General features: G+C 48.3%; 1 protein-coding gene across 2 annotated transcripts; it reads left to right on the top strand.

Annotated features, from left to right (window-relative positions):
• The first annotated feature begins 206 nt into the window (after window positions 1–206).
• RFC2 (replication factor C subunit 2) lies at window positions 207–22697 on the top strand. 2 transcript variants are annotated; one of them, XM_067705924.1, is made up of 11 exons: window positions 207–364; window positions 3015–3084; window positions 5249–5290; window positions 5590–5696; window positions 9472–9573; window positions 10867–10967; window positions 18116–18273; window positions 18523–18588; window positions 19311–19391; window positions 20587–20700; window positions 22278–22697. In XM_067705924.1, the coding sequence occupies exons 1-11, from the start codon at window positions 258–260 to the stop codon at window positions 22386–22388; spliced, it is 1059 nt and encodes a 352-aa protein (XP_067562025.1). In that variant the 5' UTR covers window positions 207–257; the 3' UTR covers window positions 22389–22697. The 2 variants fall into 2 exon arrangements, with proteins under 2 accessions (XP_067562025.1, XP_067562026.1); XM_067705925.1 differs by lacking the exon at window positions 9472–9573.
• The last annotated feature ends 1504 nt before the right edge of the window (window positions 22698–24201 follow it).

Raw genomic sequence — 24201 nt, 5'->3', positions numbered from 1 at the left:
CGACCAGCCTTCTCGGAAGGCGACGCGGTCCGGTCTCGCCTTCCACTCACTACCCAGACCGTACACCAGGTCTCCCATAGCAACTGCCGTCAATAGCAACTAGCTCCCCCGCCAGGCCTGTGCCCTCTGCGCAGGCGCAGAAAGGGGCGGGCAGAAGGCTTCCGCTCGCGCCCAGAGTCCCTCGCAAGCAAGGGGCGGTGCCTGCGTGATGGCGTCATGGGGTGAGGTCTCTGGAGGCGGGAAGAGGCGGCGGGAGAATGGAGACGCAGGAGAGTGGCGGTGGCAGTGGCGAGTGCGGGGCCCAGGACCCTGACCCGGCCCCCAGCAAGGCCCCCGGCAGTGCCGGCCAGTACGAGCTGCCGTGGTGAGGATCCAGGCCATCAACGATGGGTTCTCTGGACATGTGGGTGGGCGAGTGGCGGGCCGTGTGTCCCGGGGTAACCAGGGGCGGGAGCTCATTTGGGGGTCACTTGAGCGGAGCAGGAGGCCCCGGGGTGGTGTCCAGTAGATTATTATTTGAAGAAGGCAAGGGATGTGGGTCGCTAAGCCCACCTGGGTTGGAGAGTGACCAGTCTGAACTCTGGAAGCGGGGTCTTGGTCAGAACAATGCTAGTTGTGATAATAGCCGCCCGCTGCGACCACGCACTGTGCACCAGGCGCTGTGCCAGCCGCGACTCTGATGGTCGCTCGGCGGGAAGTGTCGGACGCAGATCCGGAATCGGGATGATGTGAAGGCCCCTGCCTGTTTTCCGTGGCTTGCTCACTTTAAATAGCAACATCCTGGGCAGCTGGGAGGAAAGGTGACTTGGGAAGTCACCTGCCAACAGGCGCAGGTGTAGGGCAGGCTCTCCACACGGTTTCCACTCCCTGTGCGCACCTCTCGGAACTCTCCACTGGGCGTGGGAATGGTTTCCTCCCTGTCCGCTGCGTATTCCCATCCCTCCAGCCCACCCCTCTTCTTGGCGAGACCAGATACCTAAATGATGGGCAGTATAGCTTACTGGAATATCTACGCTGCGCTATCCAGCCCCCCCGCCACTAGCCACATGAGTCTGATGCTAGTCCGAATTGAGATGGGCTTGTAAGTGTACAATACACGCCGTATTTCAAGGACTTAGTTTTAAAAAAACTCAGTAATTTTTATATTGATTACATGTTGAAAATGATAATATTTTGACTATATTAGGTTCTCTAAATCATATTAGTAAAATAACTTCACCCATTTTCTTTTTACCTTTTTAAATGTGACTATGAGAAAGTTTAAGATTACATATGTGGTTTGCATTATAATTTTCACACACGACCCTATTTTAGATGCTTAAGATACTTCAGTGTGCAAAACAAATGCTGTTGTCACAGAGCTTACATTTGATAGAGAAAGACAAAGTAAAAAATGAACAAGTAGACATATAATATATTTGATGGTGACAGCTTCTGTGGAGTAAATTGCTATGGTGGTCAGGGAAGGCCTCTGATGAGATGATATTTGAGTAAAGACCTGAATTCAGGGAAGAAGCCATGTGGCCATGGAGGCAGAGAGAGCTTTCAGTCAGGGAGCAGCTATGAAGGTCCTGAAGGAGGAGTATGTTTGCCTTGTTCAAAGTCTAGCTAAGAGGGACTTCCCTGGTGGCTCAGTGGTTAAGAACCTGCCTGCCAATACGGGGGACACGGGTTCGAGCCGTGGTCCAGGAAGAACCCACATGCCGCGGAGCAACTAATCCCGTGCGCCACAACTACTGAGGCTGCGCTCTAGGGCTTGCGAGCCACAACTACTGAGGCCGTGTGCCACAACTACTGAAGTCCTGGCGCCTAGAGCCCATGCTCTGCAACAAGAGAAGCCACCGCAAATGAGAAGCCCATGGACCACAACGAAGAGTAGCCCCCGCTTACCGCGACTAGAGAAAGCCCGTGCAACGAAGACCCAATGCAGCCAAAAATAAAGAAATAAAATAAATTTATTAAAACAGAACAAAATCTAGCTGAGATTTCAGCTCCAAACATTCCCAGGTGGCGATTCCTCCCTCCTCTGGGCTTCCACAGCCCGTGGTTTTCATAAGCAGTTTAGCATTGTAGTGGGATTTGCCAAGCTGTGTCTCCCCGCTAGTGGGAAAGCCCTTGAGAGCAAGAACTATGTTTTGCTCATGTCTGCACCTGCTACCTTCTTCCCGTTGAGTGTGCTAGCTCCTTACACATCGCTTGGCACCTGGAGGGGGCTGAGCATGAAGAATAAATGAGGAGGAACAAGCATGCTCCATCTGCGGACCTTGGAAGAGAGCTGTCTCTGTTTTCTGCAGTATGTGGCGAAAAAGCTTTGCATGCAGCTCCTTCTGGTGCAAAACCAGTACCTGGAGGGAATACAAGCTAGGAGTAAATCAGGGACTATCATAAAGGCAGAGGAAGTCCTGATGGTCAAATCATTGCAAATCTACTTCCACTTCTATTCTCAGAGCCAGAGAAAGTCACTTTCTCTCATAGCATAGCTTGCTTAGTAGAAGAAGTATTGGTCTGAAAAGGCCACTAGGCTGTCCAGTCCACACAGCCTAATAGGATCACAGGATAGGCCTGCGGTTTCTGTCTAGTCAGCCGTGCTGGGCACCTGGCACAAGTCTGCAGACACTGGCAGTTAAAGGATGAGAAGGGGCCCAGTTGCATCCATGTCTGTCAGAGCAAATGGTGTCAGTGCTGCGTGCGCTGGACTTCTGTTGTGATGGGCAGACTGTGTGGCCACACAGTGTCACATTTCTCCAGATGGCCTGCTCTGGCCCTTCTCCAGCACCAGCAGGTGTTTCTCTGCTGTGGCGGGTTTGAAGTCTTTGGTGCACAATTCTCATGCAATTGACTTTTCAAATGGCACTCGGGCATCTCTTTAAATTTAAAACCTGCAACCATTTGATGTATTTTTATTGAATGTATATCATCTTCTGACAAAGCTCCCAGAATTGCCCTTCAGTGCTTTCTTTTGGGTAGCGTGAAAATAGCCGTGTCAACATCTTTATGCATTTTCTTAAAAACAGGGTTGAAAAATATAGACCAGTAAAGCTGAATGAAATTGTCGGGAATGAAGACACAGTGAGCAGGCTGGAGGTGAGTTTTTAAAAGAGGATCTTACATCTCATTATTGTGACTTTGATAAGCTCAAGGCATTTGGAGGAAGACAGCCAAGGTAGTGAGCTGGGGGCTGGCCACAAATCCAGAAGAATTAAGGGAATGGGAGACATTCAGTTTGGAGAGGAATCTAGAGGACAGGGTGGGTAACTTCAGATGTTTGAAGGACTGGCTCATTGGAGAGGGCTTATCAGACTTGTTTTGTATTCTTCAAGAGCAGAGGTGGCAAACTTTGTCTGCAAAAGCCGCTGAATAGATATTTTAGGCTTTGCAAACCATATAAAGTCTTTGTCACATATTCTCTGTATTTTTTTTTGGCCGTGCCGCGTTTGCAGCTCATGGGATCTTAGTTCCCCGACCAGGGATTGAACCCGCGCCCCCTGCAGTGGAAGCGCAGTCTTAACCACTGGACCCCCAGGGGAAGTCCCTTTGTTTATTTTTTAAACAACCCTTTAAAAATGTGAAAACCATTCTTAGCTAGGGAGCTTATAAAAACGGGTCTGGGGTGGACTACCCCCACTCCCCCCACCTTCCTCTCCATCATAATTGCTAAGCCCTGCCTAAAGCAACTAAGTGACAAGGCAACCGACTTCAGGATGACACAAACCGGGAGCAAGCAGAAACAGTCAGCAGTAGAGGAAGCTTTGAATTCCCAGCCCTAGAGGTCTTTAGGCAGAATCTAGAAGCCCAGCTATCTGAGACATGACAGAGGCGGTCTCTGTAGTAACTGGGGCTTAGACTTCAATAGCTACCAGGGTATTTATTTATTTTACAGACTTATTCGTTTGGCAAATATTTGAATATCTTCTCTGGGCTAGTTATGGTGCGGTTTTAGGAATGGTTGATATAATGGTGAACAGAGTAGACCTGAGCCCAGCTCTGCGTGGGAGTTACAGTCGAACTGGGGCAGCATTAAAGTCATCAGGCCATGTGATAAGCACTCTGCCAGGGGACGTACAGGGGCTGTGGGGGCATGTGGGTTAGTTCAGGGAAGAGTTAACCTGTTTACAGAGTCCTAATTCCCAAATGGAAAAAGTGACACCAAAGCTAAGTGAGTGGGAGTCAGCCAGACTTGGGGGGTCAGGGGTGGAGAGAGGGGAGGCAGCAGGAACAGCATGTGCAAAGGCCCGGAGGTGAGAGAGAGCATGGTTTATTCTATGGCGGGGGTGGGGGGTGGGGGGTGGGGAATGCCGTCTGAGTGGAATACAGAGTAGTGCTTTCCCGACATGGATGGCATACGAATCGCCTGGGGATGCTGTCAAAATGCAGGTTCGGATCTGGTAGTTCTGGAGTGGGGTCAGAGAGTCTGCATTTCTGACAAGCTCCCAGGAGATGCCGATGCTGCTGGTCTGTGGAGCCTACCAAGTAACGAGGCTGTAGAGCACATGTACTGGGGGGTGGGAGGGGTGGGAGGGGTGAGCTGGTGAGGTGGGCAGGGCCTCGTGAACCAGGTTTAAGGGTTTGAGTCATCCAAGAGTTCCAGTCAGGTAAGAGTGTTTTCAGAGATGTGTATTTTAGAAAATTGGTTATGTTACCGTATGGGAAGTGGATTGGAGTGGGGCAAGATTAGATGCAAGGAGACCAGCCAATGGCCTGTTGAAAGCAATGCAGGCAAGAGGTAATGGGCTAAGAAGAATCTAAAAAAGAGTGGCTATATGTACATGTATAACTGATTCACTTTGCTGGACACCTGAAACTAACACAACATTGTAAATCAGCTAGACTCCAATAAAAATGTAAAAGAATAATAATTTTTTAAAAAGAGGTCATGGGCTAAGAAAGTGGCAGTGGGCTGAAGAGAAGCAAGTGGTCTCCAGATAAAGGAGAAAGAGGGGCCCAGCCTTTGTCATTGAGGGGCTGCATGGGGTGAGGGAGAAGGCCAATCAGGGATGACGGTGACCTCCAGGTTCCTGGTGTGGGCGGGAGGGTTGATGCCGTTGACAGTCCACGGAAGGGGAAACATGGGGGGACCTCAGGTTTATAGGGGAAAGTGTTGAATTCAGTTTAGAGTGTGTTGATGTCCACGGGGCATCCACGTGGAACAGTTTGTAGCCATGTTTGCTACACGGGCCTGTGTGGTTGGGGAGACCTGGCTCCTCAAGTTTGCAGATGAACCAGTTTTAACGAGCATTTCTTCCTTCAGGTCTTTTCAAGAGAAGGGAATGTGCCCAATATCATCATTGCTGTGAGTACTGGGTCCTGGCCCTGTCGGACATCTTGGAGGCTCGTTTTCGCCCCCTCTTAAGCGCTTTCTCATGTACAGAGCTTCCTCCTCAGAGAAGCCCATGACCACCAGAGCCCATACCATTCCCACCTCCCACTGGTCAGGTCTGCGGGTTGGTTGCTGTATTGATCTGGTGTGTGCTATGGGTTGGGAGGGCTCTAGGCGGGGGCTGAGCGCAAAGAGTGGTGAGCAGTAAATCGGGAGTTCTCATTACGTTCATTCTGTTGGCTTGAAGCACTTACTGGAGATCTCATTCCTAGGGCCCCCCAGGAACCGGCAAAACTACCAGCATCCTGTGTTTGGCACGAGCCCTGCTGGGCCCGGCCTTCAAGGATGCCGTTTTGGAGCTCAATGCCTCAAATGACAGGTACACCTGGGAGTTAGGCCTGAAGGGTGGCAAGTGTTTTACATTTTGAGCTGTTATAGAAACAACATTTTTCAGGTCTCTGTAGCACTTATAGAGCTTGTTTTCCTGGCTTTGTGTTTTCCTTTAATCTTTCCAATGAAAGAGAATGGGGATTGCTGGCTTGTTGATGTGGCATCATAAGCACTTGACTTATTGGTTTAGTTTTTTTTTTTTAATGGAGAGTTTAAAAATTACTTTTAATTGTGCTGAAATGCACATCGCATAAAATTTACCATCTTGGGACTTCCCTGGCGGCGCAGTGGCTAAGGATCCGCCTGCCAACGCAGGGGACACGGGTTCAAGCCCTGGTCCGGGAGGATCCCACATGCCGCAGAGCAACTAAGCCCGTGTGCCACAACTACTGAGTCCGCACTCTAGAGCCCGCGAGCCACAACTACTGAGCCCGCATGCCTAGAGCCCGTGCTCTGCAACAAGAGAAGCCACCGCAATGAGAAGCCTGCCTGCCGCAACGAAGAGTAGCCCCCGTTCGTTGCAACTAGAGAAAGCCCGTGCGCGGTGATGAAGACCCAACACAACCAAAAATAAATAAATAAAATAAATAAATTTATTAAAAAAAAATTTACCATCTTAACCGTCTTTAAGTGTACAGTTCAGTGGTGTTGGGTACATTCACATTATTGTGCAACAGATCTGCAGAACTGTTTTCTTCTTCCCAAACGGAAACTCTGCACCCATTAAACAACAACTCCCCATTCCCCTCCCCTAGCCCTTGGCACCCACCATGTGACTTTCTGTCTCTATGAATTGACTATTCTAGGAACCGCACACAAGTAGAATCATACAGCATTTGTGCTTTTGTGACTGGCTTATTTCATGCATATTTCAGGTGCCTCCATGTTGTAGCACGTGTCAGAATGTCCCTCCTTTTTCAGGCTGAGTGGTATATACCACTATGTTTTGTTTATCCATTCAGCTGACAATGGACACTTGCGTTGCTTTTATCTTTTGAACATTATGAACTGTGAATAATACTGCTATGAGCAGGAGTGCACAAATATCTCTTTGAGACCCCGCTTTCAATTCTTTCAGATATAGACTCAGAAATGGAATCACTGGATTATTTGGTAATTCTATGTTTCAATTTTTGAGGGACCGCCGTACTGTTTTCCATAGTGGCTGCACCATTTTACATTCCCATCGACAGAACACAAGGGCTCCCTTTTCTTCACATCCTCACCAACACTTGTTATTTTCTGTTGTTGTTAGTAACCATCCTAATGGAGGTGGGCTGCTAGTTTACTTTTTTTTTTTTAATTTATTTTTGGCTGCGTTGGATCTTCATTGCTACACGCTAGCTTTCTCTAGTCACATCGAGCGGAGGCTACTCTTCGTTGAGGTGCACAGGCTTCTCACTGCGGTGGTTTCTCTTGTTGCAGAGCATGGGCTCTAGAGCGCAGGCTCAGTAGTTGTGGCACACGGGCTTAGTTGCTCCGCAGCACGTGGGATCTTCCCGGACCAGGGATCGAACCTGTGTCCCCTGCCTTGGCAGGCGGATTCTTAACCACTGCGCCACGAAGGAAGTCCCTACTACTTTTTTTTTTTAACATTAAATTTACCATCTTAACCTTTTTGCTTTTATTAATTAATTAATTTATTTATTTATTTTCGGCTGCACAGCGTGGCTTGTGGGATCTTAGTTCCCCGACCAGGGATTGAACCCCCTCCCATGGCAGTGAGAGAGCCGAGTCCTAACCACTGGACTGCCAGGGAACTCCCCCAGTTTACTTTTTTTTTTTTTTTTTTTTTTTTTTTGCGGTACGCGGGCCTCTCGCTGCTGTGGCCTCTCGCGTTGCGGAGCACAGGCTCCGGACGCGCAGGCTCCGGACGCGCAGGGTCAGCAGCCATGGCTCACGGGCCCAGCCGCTCCGCGGCATGTGGGATCCTCCCGGACCGGGGCACAAACCCGTGTCCCCTGCATCGGCAGGCGGACTCTCAACCACTGCGCCACCAGGGAAGCCGCCCCCCAGTTTACTTTTTAGACACGGGATAGTAGAGGATTATAAAATGAGGACCTGTTGAATAAAATGTCTGCAAAGTCTGCCGTGGTTCTCTACTCTGCAACGTCTTCCTGGTTTTGATGATGTATACAGACCTGAAACGGGCTCTGTTGTTTGAATGCAACTAACAGCTCGTCGGATGCCATGAACACGCCTGCAGTTGAGCCGTTTTGTAAACGCCGATTCCAGATGGCAGATACCAGCAGAAAATGTTGGTGGCTCTTAACTGTGTTGAAGAGAGGATGGCCCATGATTGCAAATATTTTCAATTTCAGATTTATTAGAGGGATCCATACAATGGCTTTTTTTGGTTCCTTTATCATCTGTTTCCTTCCAGGAACCTTATTATACACACCTGCCTTCAGCTTTTGATCACTTACAAACTGTACCCAGTAAATGTGGGTGTTCGAATATCAAAGATGAACGAATATGGTCACATGTTCTTTTTTTTTTTTAATACAGTTATTTATTTATTGGCTGTGTTGGGTCTTTGTTGCTGCTCTCAGGCTTTCTCTAGTTGCAGCGAGCGGGGGCTACTCTTCATTGTGGCACTCGGGCTTCTCATTGCAGTGGCTTCTCTTATGGAGCACGGGCTCTAGGCTCATGGGCTTCAGTAGTTGTGGCATGCAGGCTCAGTAGTTGTGGCTTGAGGGCTTAGTTGCTCCACGACATGTGGGATCTTCCCAGACCAAAGCTCGAACCCGTGTCCCCTGCATTGGCAGGCAGATTCTTAACCATTGCGCCACCACGGAAGTCCTGTCACATGTTCTTTTAGCAAAACAGGATGGTCCAAGTTCTTGTCACAAGACATTGGAGAGCTAAGTCCTTCCTGTTGAGTGACTAACTGGGTGAAAATATGTTTAGTTTTTGTCCTTAGAAATATGTTCACGCCTTGATTCTTAAGTTTGAGAAAATTCATGGAGGATTTTGGCATCTGAAGACTCGTAGTCTAAAATTTTGTTTATGTGATCTATTTCACCATCAGCATCATCAGAGTCTAGAATCCTGCTGTCTCTCTACTTCATTTTCTGACTTGTCTTATAATGATGAAACATCTTCCGCTGTCATTTCTTTTCTCTGTGACATTATGGGTAGAAAATGAAAAATTTTGAATTTTTGGCTGTGGTCAATGAAAGCTTTCAGATGGTGTATCTGAACTACTTTTGTATCTTCCAGAAAGATAATGTAGTACCTCACAAAATAATAAAAAACGGAAGGATGAGGCAGTAGTAACAGTTTTTCCGAATATTGCATCGATCTTCTAAGCATTTCCATCACTTTCATTTTATTATTTTAGTCTTTTTTAGCATAGTTGGGAATAATTGATGAGTAATGATGAAATAAGTACTAGGATGATGAAGTAGCAAACATTTTAAGATACAGGAAGCATAAGATTACTGAGACCCCCAAAATGTATCTTAGATTATAAAGAATCCAATGGACCCATATGATAATTGCAAGATAAAATGAGTTTCATTCTGTTTTTAAAAAGTAAGTAAATTTTTTCCTTTGTTCTTCTGAAGACCTCCAAGAAGGAATAAAAGTAATGAATGACAATCCTTATAAATAGTTAGATTGCCCAAAAATAATAACTAAATAATAATAACTTTAATAACTAAAGTTGGGCCCATGATGGTGTCCTGAGGGTTAAAAGTCCCCGTGAAGGTGAGTGAATTGGTCTCAGAAGGTGACAATAATATTGTGGCTCATTGTTTCAGGGGCATTGACGTTGTGAGGAACAAAATCAAAATGTTTGCCCAACAGAAAGTCACCCTTCCCAAAGGGCGACACAAGATCATCATCCTGGATGAAGCAGACAGGTAGAGTGCTTTGCCAGGAATTTTTTACCTTGATCTCTGAGTCTTTTATCGGCTGGATTAAATCAGGAGGAAGAGCTCTCACCTTGGCACTTCTGTGACAGATTTGCTTATCACATCTTCAAAAGAGATTTAATAGAGGCTTGAGCCCTAAACCTGATCTTAATTAAGTCATTTACAAACATTTGTCGAAGACAGTTAAGGTGTTTGTTCCAGCATCACTTACATGCATAATTTAAATGATTTTTTTAAATTGTGGTGAAATATATCTAACAGAAAATTTACCATTTCAGCCATTTTCAAGTGTACCATTCAGCGGCATTTAGTACATTCACAACATTGTGCGATCATTATCAGCATAAATGAGAAAATGTTAGGTGCCATTTAGAAAAATAACAGTAATTCATGTTCTTTGAAGAAACTTTTAAAGATATGGGTAATTTCTTGCTTTATTTTATCTCCTGTTTTTCTACACTGGGCATTTTTACATAGTTGAGATGATAATAATTATAATTTTTGTATCCTGGTTTTGCGTTTTAACGCGAAAAGCAGAGTTCCATGTTATTGTAATCTTGTTGTGAACATAGGTTTTTTTTTTTTTTTTGCGGTACGCGGGCCTCTTACCGCTGTGCCCTCTCCCGTTGCCGAGCACAGGCTCCGCACGTGCAGGCCCAGTGGCTATGGCTCACGGGCCCAGCCGCTCCGCGGCATGTGGGATCTTCCTGGACCAGGGCACGAACCCCCGTCCCCTGCATCGGCAGGCGGACTCTCAACCATTGCGCCACCAGGGAAGCCCTGAACATAGGTTTTAATTGCTGTATTCTGTTCCATTTTGTTCCATAGTGGGGATACACCTTAACCATTTTACTGTAACATTATTTACAGCAGTAATAGCCGCTAACGTTTATCCAGCACGTATCTGTAAGCATCTGCATTATGCTAGGTGCTCTGCTACACACTTTACATGTTATTGTTTTATTTAACTGTCATAACAACCCTCTGAGGTGGGCAGTAGCATTATCTCCTTATAGGCGATGACATTGAGGCTCAGATAATTTGCCTAAAGGTCCCACAGGAGTGGATGAAGGAGCTTTGAGGTGAGCCCAGGCAGCCTGCCTGCAGGGCCTCTGCTCTGTCCATGTGCAGCCTGTCTGCGTGAGACCCACACGGGGTCCCAGAGAGAGACTGAGCATGCCCAATCAGGAGTGTAGGCTTCCCAGGGTCCGTAGGAGGGGATTTGTGTCCCGTGGACCTTGGGTCCCAGCTGCAAACCGCCCCTTGTGTTTTTCTTCTCAGCATGACTGATGGAGCCCAGCAAGCCTTGAGGAGAACGATGGAAATCTACTCCAAAACGACCCGCTTCGCTCTTGCTTGTAACGCTTCGGATAAAATCATAGGTGAGGGTCAGCTCTGCATGGCTCGGGGTCCACGTGCCGTTCACGTTGGCTCTTTAGCAGCAGAAGCGAAGGGGCTTTTGATCGCCTGCCGTGGGCTGAGCACTGTATAATCTGCTTTCTCATTTAATCTTATATAATTCTATGAGGAGGTATTATTAGTTCCACCTTAGAGATGAAAAAAACATGGAGCTCAGAGAGGTCGAATAGTTTGCCCAAAGTCTCACGGCAAGCCGAAGAGCTGGGATTGGAGCCCCAGGTCTGTCTGACTCTTGCATCACAGGCGCGTGTGATGTTTTGGTATCCTGTGCGCAGTGTCACGGTCACGGCCCCTGTGCAGATGCGCTCTTGCGCTTTCTGTGTGTCTGGAGCACTTGGCATACAGTGTGTCTGCACGCTGGGTTTTGTCATTACCAGGAGTTGCCTCCCCTGTGAAACCTCACACGCTCATCTTCCTGACCTGGCGTTGGTCCTTCCAGCCCCCTCCCTCCCTCCCTCCTTCCCTCCCAGCAGTCTGTCTTCTTCCTCACTGCTTTGAGCCCTCCCACCTCAGTGTCTCAACTTCCTGCTGGTTTCACACCCTTCCCTTTCTGATACAGACTGTGAGCACAGCCCAGCTTTTTTTCACTCTCTCTCTGACTATTTCTCACAGCTCTCTTGTCCCTCTGTCCTTGCCTCACATCCGCCCCGCTAACCCCCAGCCTGTGTAAGCTCAGCCGTCCGGCTCCTCCACCCAGACAAGCGTGGTACCAACCATGATGCCCCCCAAAGTCATTGTCTCCAGCCCCAGTGGGCTCGTGGCCCTTGACCTTCCCCAGGTCATGAATCTATTCCACAAACATCTACTCTGTTCCTAGTAGGTGTCGGGCACTAGGCTAGTGCAGAGCAGACAGAGTTTAACAGGAAACGTTCTCTACCTTCAAGACACCCATGGTGCAGTGGAGGAAACTGTGCTAAAAGGTCTTGATTTATGGCCGCGTATGTTGCTTGTCTCCTTACCAGTGGTAGGACAGGTCTGGGAGGGCGGGAGCTGTGTTATACTTAAAGAACTGCCCCCACCTCCCAGTGCATTTTTTTTTAATTTAAATTTTTATTATAAATTTTACTGTAAAAGTGAAATGAACAATATCCTAGAAGTCAAAATTCTATCTACAGGTAATGGCAAGAGTAGGGAAACTACAGAGTGCAGATTTTACCAAATAATGTTCAACTTTCCAGATCAGCAGCTTAACTGGAAACAACATGAACTTTGTAAGCAAACAGATTTCAAATCAAATCCCTGCTCCCCTAACTAACAACTGAGTGGTATCAAACAAGGTAGCTGTGCTATCTTTTTTTTTTAAAACATCTTTATTGGAGTATATAATTGCTTTACAATGTTGTGTTAGCTTCCGCTGTATAACAAAGTGAATCAGCTATATGTATACATATATCCCCATATCCCCTCCCTCTTGCATCTCCCTCCCACCCTCCCTATCTCACCCCTCTAGGTGGTCACAAAGCACGGAGTTGATCTCCCTGTGCTATGCAGCTGCTTCCCACTAGCTATCTGTTTTACATTTGGTAGTGTATACATGTCAGTGCTACTCTCTCACTTTGTCCCAGCTTACCCTTCCCCCTCCCCGTGTCCTCAAGTCCATTCTCTACGTCTGCGTCTTTATTCCTGTCCTGCCCCTAGGTTCATCAGAACCATTTTTTTTTTCTTTTTTAGATTCCATATATATGTGTTAGCATACGGTATTTGTTTTTCTCTTTCTGACTTACTTCACTCTGTATGACAGACCCTAGGTCCATCCATCTCACTGCAAATAACTCAATTTCGTTCCTTTTTATGGCTGAGTAATATTCCATTGTATATATGTGCCACATCTTTATCCATTCATCTGTCAGTGGACACTTAGGTTGCTTCCGTGTCCTGGCTATTGTAAATAGAGCTGCAGTGAACATTGTGGTACATGACTCTTTTTGAATCATGGTTTTCTCAGGGTATATGTCCAGTAGTGGGATATCTGGGTCATATGATAATTCTATTTTTAGTTTTTTTAGGAACCTCCATACTGTTCTCTGTAGTGGCTGTATCAATTTACATTCCCACCAACAGTGCAAGAGGATTCCCTTTTCTCCACACCCTCTCCAGCGTTTATTGTTTGTAGATTTTTTGATGATAGCCATTCTGACCGGTGTGAGGTGATACCTCATTGTAGTTTTGATTTGCATTTCTCCAATGATTAGTGATGTAGAGCACCCTTTCATGTGTTTGTTGGCAATCTGTATATCTTCTTTGGAGAAATGTCTATTTAGGTCTTCTGCCCATTTTTGGATTGGGTTGTTTGTCTTTTTGATATTGAGCTGCATGAGCTGCTTATATATTTTGGAGATTAATCTTTTGTCAGTTGCTTCGTTTGCAAATATTTTCTCCCATTCTGAGGGTTGTCTTTTCGTCTTGTTTATGGTTTCCTTTGCTGTGCAAAAGCTTTTAAGTTTCATTAGGTCCCATTTGTTTATTTTTGTTTTTATTTCCATTTCTCTAGGAGGTGGGTCAAAAAGGATCTTGCTGTGATTTATGCCATAGAGTGTTCTGCCTATGTCTTCCTCTAAGAGTTTTATAGTGTCTGGCCTTACATTTAGGTCTTTAATCCATTTTGAGTTTATTTTTGTGTATGGTGTTAGGGAGTGTTCTAATTTCATTCTTTTACATGTAGCTGTCCAGTTTCCCAGTGCCACTTACTGAAGAGGCTGTCTTTTCTCCATTGTATATTCTTGCCTCCTTTATCAAAGATAAGGTGACCATATGTGCATGGGTTTATCTCTGGGCTTTCTATCCTGTTCCATTGATCTATATTTCTGTTTTTGTGCCAGTACCATACTGTCTTGATTACTGTAGCTTTGTAGAATAGTCTGGAGTCCGGGAGCCTGATTCCTCCAGCTCCATTTTTCTTTCTCAAGATTGCTTTGGTTATTTGGGGTCTTTTGTGTTTCCATACAAATAGTGAAATTTTTTGTTCTAGTTCTGTGAAAAATGCCATTGGTAGTTTGATAGGGATTGCATTGAATCTGTAGATTGCTTTGGGTAGTATAGTCGTTTTCACAATGTTGATTCTTCCAATCCAAGAACATGGTATATCTTTCCATCTGTTTGTATTATCATTAATTTCTTTCATCAGTGTCTTATAGTTTTCTGCATACTGGTCTTTTGTCTCCCTAGGTAGGTTTATTCCTAGGTATTTTATTCTTTTCGTTGCAGTGGTAAATGGGAGTGTTTCCTTAATTTCTCTTTCTGATTTTTCATCATTAGTGTATAGAAATGCAAGCAATTTCTGTGCATTAATTTTGTATCCTGCTACTCTACCAAATTCATTGATTAGCCCTAGTAGTTTTCTGGTAGCATCTTTAGGATTCTCTATGCATAGTATTGTCATCTGCAAACAGTGACAATTTTACTTCTTCTTTTCCAATTTGGATTCCTTTTATTTCTTTTTCCTCTCTGACTGTTGTAGATAAAACTTCCAAAACTATGTAGAATGATAGTGGTGAGAGTGGGCAACCTTGTCTTGTTCCTGATCTTAGAGGAAATGGTTTCAGTTTTTCACCATTGAGAATGATGTTGGCTGTGGGTTTGTCATATATGGCCTTTATTATGTTGAGGTAGGTTCCCTCTATGATGAGTTTTGATCATAAATCGGTGTTGAGTTTTGTCAGAAGCTTTTTCTTCATCTATTGAGATTATCATTTTTTTTTTCTTTTGCGGTACGTGGGCCTCTCCCTGTTGTGGCCTCTCCCGCTGCGGAGCACAGGCTCCAGATGCACAGGCTTAGTGGCCATGGCTCACGGGCCTAGCCGCTACACGGCACGTGGGATCTTCCCAGACCGGGGCACGAACCCATGTCCCCTGCATCGGCAGGCGGACTCTCAACCACTGCACCACCAGGGAAGCCCCTATCATATGGTTTTTCTCTTTCGGTTTGTTGATATGGTGTATCACAATGATTGATTTGCGTATATTGAAGAATCCTTGCATTCCTGGGATAAACCCCACTTGATCATGGTGTATGGTCCTTTTAATGTGCTGTTGGATTCTGTTTGCTCGTATTTTTTTTTTTTTAATATTGACATATGTCGTGAATTTTTAAATTTATTTATTTATGGCTGTGTTGGGTCCTCGTTTCTGTGCGAGGGCTCTCTCTAGTTGTGGCAAGCGGGGGCCACTCTTTATCGCGGTGCGCGGGCCTCTCACTATCGCGGCCTCTCTTGTTGTGGAGCACAGGCTCCAGAGGTGCAGGCTCAGTAATTGTGGCTCACGGGCCCAGCTGCTCCGTGGCATGTGGGATCTTCCCAGACCAGGGCTCGAACCCGTGTCCCCTGCACTGGCAGGCAGATTCTCAACCACTGCGCCACCAGGGAAGCCCTGTTTGCTTGTATTCTGTTGAGGATTTTTGCATCTATGTTCATCAGTGATATTGGCCCGTAGTTTTCTTTCTTTGTGACATCTTTGTCTGGTTTTGGTATCAGGGTGATGGTGGCCTCGTAGAATGAGTTTGGGAGTGTTCCTCCCTCTGCTGTATTTTGGAAGAGTTTGAGAAGGATGGGTGTTAGCTCTTCTCTAAATGTTTGATAGACTTCGCCTGTGAAGCCATCCCCCCAGTGCATTTTGCATAGGGCTATACGTGGATGGGTCTGTTTTGTGATTTGAAACTGCAGTTATTGGTGGAGAAAGGTCTGGCCCTCCCTTTTCATGAAATTAATTTTTCTGGTATATATCGGTAGCATTCTGATTATTTTTTAATTTCTAAAGGGATATAAGAACCATGTAAACCAAATCTGTAAAGAAATGTATTGCTTAGCTTTAGAGGAGATGGTTCATGATCAAATCACTGCAGAGCTGATTTTTGAAACTGTCAGTAACAACCTCACCTTAGCTCCTGGAGCTACACCAGTTAAGGGAGAGCTCTGCTTTCTTGGAGGAAGGCTAGGACTGCTTTATTCTGACGTGTATCTGAATTCGCAGCTTTTGGTACTTCTCCAAAGAGAAAAATCTATGAAAGGAAACTTCTAGTGTAGTTTGCATATTAATTGCTTTTAGATAAGAATTCCATTGTGTTTTTTTTGTTTTGTTTTGTTTTATTTTATTTATTTTTTGGCCGCACCGCGTGGCACGTGGGATCCTAGTTCCCCGACCAGGGATCGAACCCAGGCCCCCCGCATTGGCAGTGCGGAGTCCTAACCACGGGACCACAAGGGAAGTCCCAAGAACTCCCGTTTCGAATTGGTCTTTCTCTTGTCTGTGCTGTTAAGCCAAATATGTAAAGAAGGTTCTGTCGTGAATCTTCCTGATTTCAGACAAATTGAAATGAACCCTTAGGAAAGCCGTTCTTTGAAACGTCTCATCCATTGGACAGATGTTGAACACAGTGTTTTATGTGCACAGCATCTCCTCCACCCAAGGCACAGTGGAGGCTACAGACCTGTATGAGGCTCTGTCCCTGCCCATCAGGGGCTCACACAAGGCAGGGGGTGTGTCCCAAAGCCAGCAAGCCCTGAGCCATCTCAGGTCCTCCCTTTTCTGCTCACCACCACAGCCAGCCCCTCACCAGAATCAGGTCCAAGGTCATCCCACCTCCCCAGTGTCTTGAGCCCCTACCCCTCCTTCCCTCACTCTAGGTCTGGCCTCAGTTTCTCCCCTTCACTGGTGCAGTGTCCCTGCAGCTTCCCTGCACCTGAGTCACCAGCTGGCTGCCGGGGTCTTCTCAGCACAGGTCTGACCCTGCCACTCCCCCACTGAGCCCTTCAGTGGTCCCTCATGGCCCACACAGCCACGCCCACCCCCATCCTAGCACACGGGAGCCCATTACCCACAGCCTCATCTCCTACCCTGTGTGACGCAGCTGCACAGTGCCTCACGGCTCCCCAGAGCCCCTGTGCCCTTTCATCACTCTTGCCTCTGAATGTGCTGTTCCTTTTGCCTTTCCGGCCTGGAAAGCTCGTCCCTAAAGGCCCAGCTCAGAACTCACCTCCACGGAGCTGATCGCTCTCCGGCTGGGCTCCTGGAGCCGTTCCTACAAACCTCTTCCATGGCCCTGTCCCAGGGTGTGGGAACGTCCCTGTTGGTGCTCACTCCTCTATCCTGGCAAACCTAAGCTCTGAGGGGCCGGGGCCTGGTCGTGGTGTTCGTCCACTGCATCCCTGGGGGAGGTAACTGGTTTCTTTAATGCAAATAAACGAACAGGAACATGTTCCTTGAAAGTGTATGTGAGAGCAAAGGAGGGGCGGTCACTTCGGTCTGGGGTGGTCTGGGCCGGCTCTGCGAGGAGGAGGGTGGGAGAAGAGCTGTTTCAATAACGGTTGTGATTTAAGTGGGGAGAAGCTGGGAAAGGACGTCCTTGGTGGGAAGAGCTGCCAGGAGAGCACAGGTCGATTTTTCCATGGGAGGCACGCGGGCTTAGGAGAGGAGAGACCGGTGAGGTTTGCGGAAGATTTTATGTAGGAGGGTCAGAGGTGGTCTGTACCGTGACCTTGGTGGGCAGTTGAAGGGTTTGCCTGGGCAGGCAGAGGTGACGACGGGTCAACACATTTTGAGGAAAGCCAGTGGGGCAGCAGAGCAGGATGGATCAGAGACCCACTCGGGGCGTGGAGATCATGGAGATGATGTTGTCATGGTCTGAACTGAAGGTCAGGGATAGCACCCAGAATCCGGCATTCGTCCATCTGGTGGTTCTCATGTGCCTCAGAATCTCCTGTGGAAGCTTAAAGAAGCCACGCAGGTGCCCTGTTCTCACCCCAGACTGGCTGGGTCGTGACCTGCCCAGAAGGGCCCAGACGTACCTCATACCCGGCGGTTCAGGAGGCCACCTGGGCGCGCACTGACTCTCCTGTGGGCTGTGGCACGTGGCTGTCTCTATCCTGGAGGACCTTTTCCCCTTCTGGAAGCCCTGGCCAGCCAAGGTCAGCCTGGGCAGTCCTAGCTGAGGCCACTATTGGTTGGTATTTTGAAATTGAGCCTGTTTGCCGGGTCCCTCTTGGGCACTGCTGGGCAGGGGCTGTGGCGTCAGCATGGCCGGGCCACGTGGCTCTTGCGGCTGCTTCCGAGTAACTGAAGGACCGATGGGGTCACGCCGTGCTTTGCTGGGGAGCCTGACTCTTCCTGTCCCGTGCAGAGCCCATTCAGTCCCGGTGCGCAGTCCTCCGCTACACCAAGCTGACCGACGCCCAGATTCTTGCCAGGCTGCTTTGCGTCATCGAGCAGGAGAAGGTGCCGCACACGGACGACGGCCTGGAAGCCATCCTCTTCACCGCCCAGGGCGACATGAGGCAGGTGCGTGCGCCACCGCTTGGGCGCCGGCCTCCCGGGCTTGCTGCACCCCTCGTTTGGGGGGAGAGGGGGGCGACTGCTGCCTGGGGATGAGTGTAGCCAGACTGGGGAACGTTGACCAGATACACTGGTGGGGCCTCGGGCCAGTGGGGAGCAGGCCTGCAAGTAGGGGGGTAAGTTCGGATCCCAAGAGGGGAGATGGGGCGGGCAGAGACTGAAGATCACCCTGGCCTTGTTTCTGCTCCTCGGCAGGCGTTGAACAACTTGCAGTCCACTTTCGCGGGATTCGGCTTCATCAACAGTGAGAATGTGTTCAAGGTAAAAGCTGGCGTGGGCATCACGGTCGACAGAGCGTCGTGCACCTGCCGGGGCCAGCAGAGGAGGGCGGGCGGGCGGCGTTGGGATGAGGGGCACAGACTCGCCCCCGCGGAGAGCGGGAGGGGCTCGGCTGTGGCGTGATGTGGGTGGTGGACGTGCCCCGCTGCTGCGGCAGGCCCAGGGCTTCCACGTGTGTCCTGTTTGGTCCTCACACATCCCTGCCCGCAGATGTTCTCATCATTTTGGGGCTGAGGAAACAGGCCCGAGATCACGCTGAGGCTGGGGGCCCTGTCCAGGGCAAGCCTGTTCCTCTTCCAGGTGGGAGATTGGCCCCCAAAGACCTCCCAGTTCTTAAGTGGGTTCAGAGAGTCCACTGGGCAGGTCATCTTCCCAGTGATGTAAGACAGGTGACTCGTGGCTTTGAAGCTGCCCCTTGCGTGTACATTCCTTATTGGCTCTTGTGAATTCATCTGGTGTGAGAAATCTGTAATGATGATGTCAGAGGCTTTCCCTCACCGCACTAGGTCGACACCGAACTCTATTTGGTGACGACTCTGGTGGTGAGAGAGGCATTCCCAAACCTTGTTCTGTTTGCTGGAGAATTCAATGTAAACAGCAAGTGAAGACGGTGGGTACCTAGGTTACCCAGACGTGGGTCTGCCAGGGCTCCTCCTCGGATGGCCCCCCTCAGCCCCAGACCGGCCTCTTTTCTGTTTGCTCAGGTCTGTGACGAGCCCCACCCCTTGCTGGTGAAGGAGATGATCCAGCACTGTGTGAGTGCCAGTATCGATGAGGCCTACAAGGTGGGTCTCCTCCCCCTTTCCTGACGCGGGGGGAACCTCTCGCTTCTTGAGCCGGGCAGAGAGGGCGCTCCCTGTGCTGGGGACTTTGCTCCATCTCATTCTTAACTGATGCTGGGAGTTGGGTACCCTCTACAGGTGAGAAAACTGGCTCAGAGGCCAAACTCGTTGCTCTAAATCACACTGCTTGAAAGTAATAGACCTGGAATTCAAAGTCATGCCTTTCTACTTGAATTATATTCTCTGCAAGAGGAATTTGTCCTCCTAGGACATGAGGAAAGAACAGCCCAATTCCTTGCTTTATAGAGAAAAGCCATCTTTCTCTTTGTGGAGGGGAGCTGTCCCCCTCTATCTTCCTGAAGAGCCTGGGAATGGGCATCCTGGGACCCAGAGCCTGGTCCTATGAGCAGATTCCAGTGGGCATCGTTGGGGTGTAGGTGACCCTCAAGTCCACGTGGGGGGCACTGATGTGATCTGAGGCCATTGCTCTGATTGCAGCCGGTTTCCCTCCCCATGCTGCCACCAAACTAAGCTACAAGCTGAGTGGGTTTAGGGCAGAGCTCGACCTCTCGTGAAACTGGCGTGCAAGGCAGGGAGACCCAGGCACGTGGCCTGAAGGACGCCGTCAGATTTATGGACACGGGGCTAACCCCACCCCCTGCGTTTGCCCCAGGGAACCAAGGACTCCAGGCCCTGCAGTTGGGGTGGGGTGAGCGTTGGAACTGGGGCCTGGGGTTGAGAAGGCAGGAGGCTGAGACCACTGCGGTCATCTCTGCCCTGGTCAGGATTTGTTCAGGCCTAATCGTCCCGGGGGTGTTCATTTATAAGAGTGGCAGCTCAGAGAGCGTAGCAGACACTCTGGGGCACTTACTGGGACGATTAAAAAGTCTTTTTAAGAGCCTTGGATAAAGACGTTACAGGGTATGGTGGCAGACTGTCTTGCAGTATGGTTTAAAACATTTGCGATACTATCTCTCTGCTTGCTGGGAAGATCGATCACCCCACATGACCTAAAGGGTGCGGCCCACCAGCAGGGCCGCTGCGTTGGGCCGATTCTTAGAAGCACTCGTGCTGTCTCAGATGGCCTGTCTGCTCCCAGCTGTGTGACGGGCCTGAGACTGGTGTGGGTTTGACCTCACTTCCCCCAGCATCCTTGTTCACACCGTTACGCGGCCTCCGTGTGTTTTCTTTTGTCTAGATCCTTGCTCACCTGTGGCATCTTGGCTATTCCCCAGAAGACATCATTGGCAACATTTTTCGAGTGTGTAAAACCTTCCAAATGGCAGAATACTTGAAACTGGAGTTTATTAAGGTCAGTGAGAGTAGAGCAATGCTTCTCTCGTCAAGAACGTGGGCCACGCTGAGGTTTTGTTTTACTCGCAGACCAGGTGCCTGGAAGATGCTCAGTCAGTGGCCGGTCATCCTGGGGGCTGGGGGTTTGTTTAAGTCAGTCCTGCCAGGCAGTGACCTAGTGTTCCTTGGAATGACTCTCTTTATGAGAGAGGTATTTATTTGTTTGTTGTTTGAGTGAGATTAACTGAGGTGTAATTTAAATAGAGTAAAATTCAGCCTCTTGGGTGCATTCTGTTGACAAAAGCATTCAGTCTTGTAAACACCACTGCAGTCAAGTTATGGACAGCTCTGTCATCTCCCCAACTGTATGGGCTGCTTTGTAGTCAGCTTGTCCCCCTAGCACCTGGAAACCACTGATCTCTTTTCTATTTGGGGGACAGAATTTTCCAGAAGGCCATACAAGTGGAATCAAGCAGAACGTAACCTTTTACGTCTGGCTTCTCTCACTTCACTTAATGCATTTTGGATTTGTTCACGTTGTTGCCTATGTCGGTGGGTCCTTCCTTTTCATTGCTGAGTCGTGTTCCCTTGTGTGGACGTCCCACTGTTGTTCACCAGTTGAAGGACACTTGAGTTTCCAGATTTTGGTGACAGTGAATAGAACCACTGTAAACATTTGTGTACGTGAACTGGTGTGAACATGAACCCCAGTTTTCATTTCTCTTGGGTAACTTCCCAGGAGTGAGATTCCTTGGTTGAATGGTAATCGAAGGGTTAACTTTATAGGAAACTTCCAAACTTTTCCGAAGTGGCTATAGAACTTTGCCTTTGTATCAGCAGTATGTGAGCATTCCAGACAATCCCCCTTCTGGTCAGCACTTGGAATGCTCAGTTGGTCTTTTTTAAGCCATATAATAGGTGTATAGTAGTATCTCATTATGGCTGTAATTTGCATCTCCCAATAACTAATGATGTCAAGTACTTTTTCATGTGGCTCATTTGACATCCATGATCTTCTTTGAGGAAGTGTCTAAGTCTACCCTTTTTTTTTTTTTTTTTTTTTTGTGGTACGCAAGCCTCTCGCTGTTGTGGCCTCTCCCGTTGTGGAGCACAGGCTCCGGACGCGCAGGCTCAGCGGCCATGGCTCACGGGCCCAGCCGCTCCGTGGCATGTGGGATCTTCCCGGACCAGGGCACGAACCCGTGTCCCCTGCATCGGCAGGCAGACTCTCAGCCACTGCGCCACCAGGGAAGCCCTGCCCATTTTAAAATTGGGTTGTTTGTGTTCTTATTATTGCGTTTTGAGGGTTCTTTATATATTCTGGTTACAAGTCCTCTGTCAGATATGTGTGTTACAAATGTTTTTTCCCAGTCTGGCTTTTTTTTTTCTTTTTCATTTTCTTAGCAGTACCTGTCAAAGAAATATCAGCAACCTTTTAGGAAATAAATTGAACTCCTCAGAGTTCATTTTCCAGCTGGAGTTTGAGTTCACTGCATCACCTTTGAGCAAACCATTCGTTTAGATGTTCAGATTTTAAAAACTAAACTTCTTCCCTCACTTATTAACCAGATTTAAATTTGATTTTTTTTTTTTCAGGAAATTGGATACACTCATATGAAAATAGCGGAAGGTGTGAACTCCCTTCTGCAGATGGCAGGGCTCCTGGCCAGGCTGTGTCAGAAGACAATGGCCCCGGTGGCCAGTTAGAGCAGAGAACTCATTCGCGGGGTTATGAGTCCTTGTCACTGAGAGGCAGGAGTCATAGCCTTCTGATGTGGAAAAAGTGCTGCCTTGGATGGCCCTGGAGTGCATCTTCCTTGCCGTCACCTTCCAGTACGTCTCCCCTGCTCCTGGAGCGTTTACCCTCAGCCTCAGACTTGTGGTGGGGCGACAGCATGGAAAGGCCCCAGAGACCCTCCAGGGCCCAGTGCCTGATCTGTGCACGTGTTGGCATTTTAGTAATAAAACCGTACAGCTTTGTCAGCAGAAAGGTGGCAGTGCAAGGCCACAAGGAAAGCTGGCTTCCCGTCTCTGTGTATACGCCCCTAGTGTCCTACAGGTAGAAAGGTGATTTCGATAATAGACTGGACAGGCTAATCTCAATCTTTCTAGACGCCTAGAGGACAGTCCCACAGAGTGAGGCAGGGTTTGTTGTAATTTATCAGCTTCTCAGAACAGCCCAGGGCCCTGAGCCCTTCAGAAAGGACTTGCCAGGAATCACAGAGGAGGATGGTGCAGACAGGCATAGGGGACCCTCCCACCAGGTCGCCTTTTCTGTGCAAACGGGTGTACGCATTTGCTTTAGAATTTCCCAGTGAATTTTGCATTAATTTGTGGAATTGCTTTTTCTTTTTTGGCAAGGTGTTATTTTTTTCCACGTTTAAAAATTATGAAAAATATCAATTGTACGTAAAACAGAGAATGATACAGGGAACTTCCACATACTCATCATCCATCTTAGCAGTTTTACCAACACGTGGCCAGTCTTGTTTCCTCTGTACCCGACACCAGCACCAGCATCCTACCCCACTCCCAGATTGTTCTGAAGCAAATCCCAGGCAGGGTTAGACACGTGTCCAGACCACGTGGTTGAACGGATACAGGAAAGGCTCCAGGGTCACTGGTTCTTTGCGGTTAGGGTTTTGATTAAGAGGGGGAAAAAAAATTAAGGTCCTCAGAAACTGCAGGGGGAAGTTTTACAAAAATACTTCGGCATACCGTCTCAATTGTTTGTTTTGTTTTGTTTTTTGGCGCACGGCTTGCGGGATCTTAGTTCCCCAACCAGGGCTCTCACCCAGGCCCCTGCAGTGAACGCACCGAGTCCTAACCACTGGGCCGCCAGGGGAATTCCCTACCTTCTCACTCTTATCTTTTGTCCGGAGCCTTGGGACCCTTATGAGGCGAAGGGATGCTCGTGCCCATGGTGCAAAGTGAGACCCCAGCTTCCCACACTCAGTGACAGCAGGGCAGGACCCCCTCCCGCTGGAGCCTCACTGCAGCCCCACCACACCTGTGCTCAGGCCTAAGCTGTCCTCTCCACGTCGTGAGGCCAGGACTGCGGGGCGTGAAGAGACAAGTGGCCAACAGCTGTGTTCTAGATGTTTTTTCTTCTAATTTCCTAACTTGCAGCATTAACTTCGTCTCATAGAATCGGTGCAGCATCTGGAAAGAGGGTTGGACTCAGGGACCAAGTTCTTGTCCCCAGCCTTCTGTCTCTCTAGGCCTCAGGGTCCCTTTCTATGAAACAAGAAGCCTGACTTTCATTGCCTTAGAAGGTTCTACGTGAAGCAGGGAAAGCAGACGGGAGAATCGCTGCCCTTGAACTGGAACGGTTTATTGAGATGTTTCAGTTGGAGGAGGCATTTTGTTTCCCTGACTCTGGCTTCTCTGACTCAGGAGGTCCCTTGGACCCCGTCCTTCCCATGAGACGGTCCTGTTTCTGCCCAATCAGCTGAGGCTCCAGGCCACTCCACTCCGCCTGCCCCTTCCCCAGAACCGTGACGTGCTCTGTCCACAGCAG

Source organism: Pseudorca crassidens, chromosome 15 (genome assembly GCF_039906515.1).
Source record: "Pseudorca crassidens isolate mPseCra1 chromosome 15, mPseCra1.hap1, whole genome shotgun sequence".
NCBI classification, from domain to species: domain Eukaryota; kingdom Metazoa; phylum Chordata; class Mammalia; order Artiodactyla; family Delphinidae; genus Pseudorca; species Pseudorca crassidens.
The sequence above is the reverse complement of the archived record's forward strand: the minus strand, read 5'-3'. Positions and strand labels throughout refer to the sequence as shown.

Bases quoted from the DNA above. Each gene is read 5' to 3' on its own strand.
- RFC2 (XM_067705924.1), top strand. From the start codon at position 258: ATGGAGACGCAGGAGAGTGGCGGTGGCAGTGGCGAGTGCGGGGCCCAG. The intron at 18,274-18,522 runs GTGCGTGCGCCA...GCTCCTCGGCAG, and splicing joins CCCAGGGCGACATGAGGCAG to GCGTTGAACAACTTGCAGTC. The intron at 20,701-22,277 runs GTCAGTGAGAGT...TTTTTTTTTCAG, and splicing joins TGAAACTGGAGTTTATTAAG to GAAATTGGATACACTCATAT.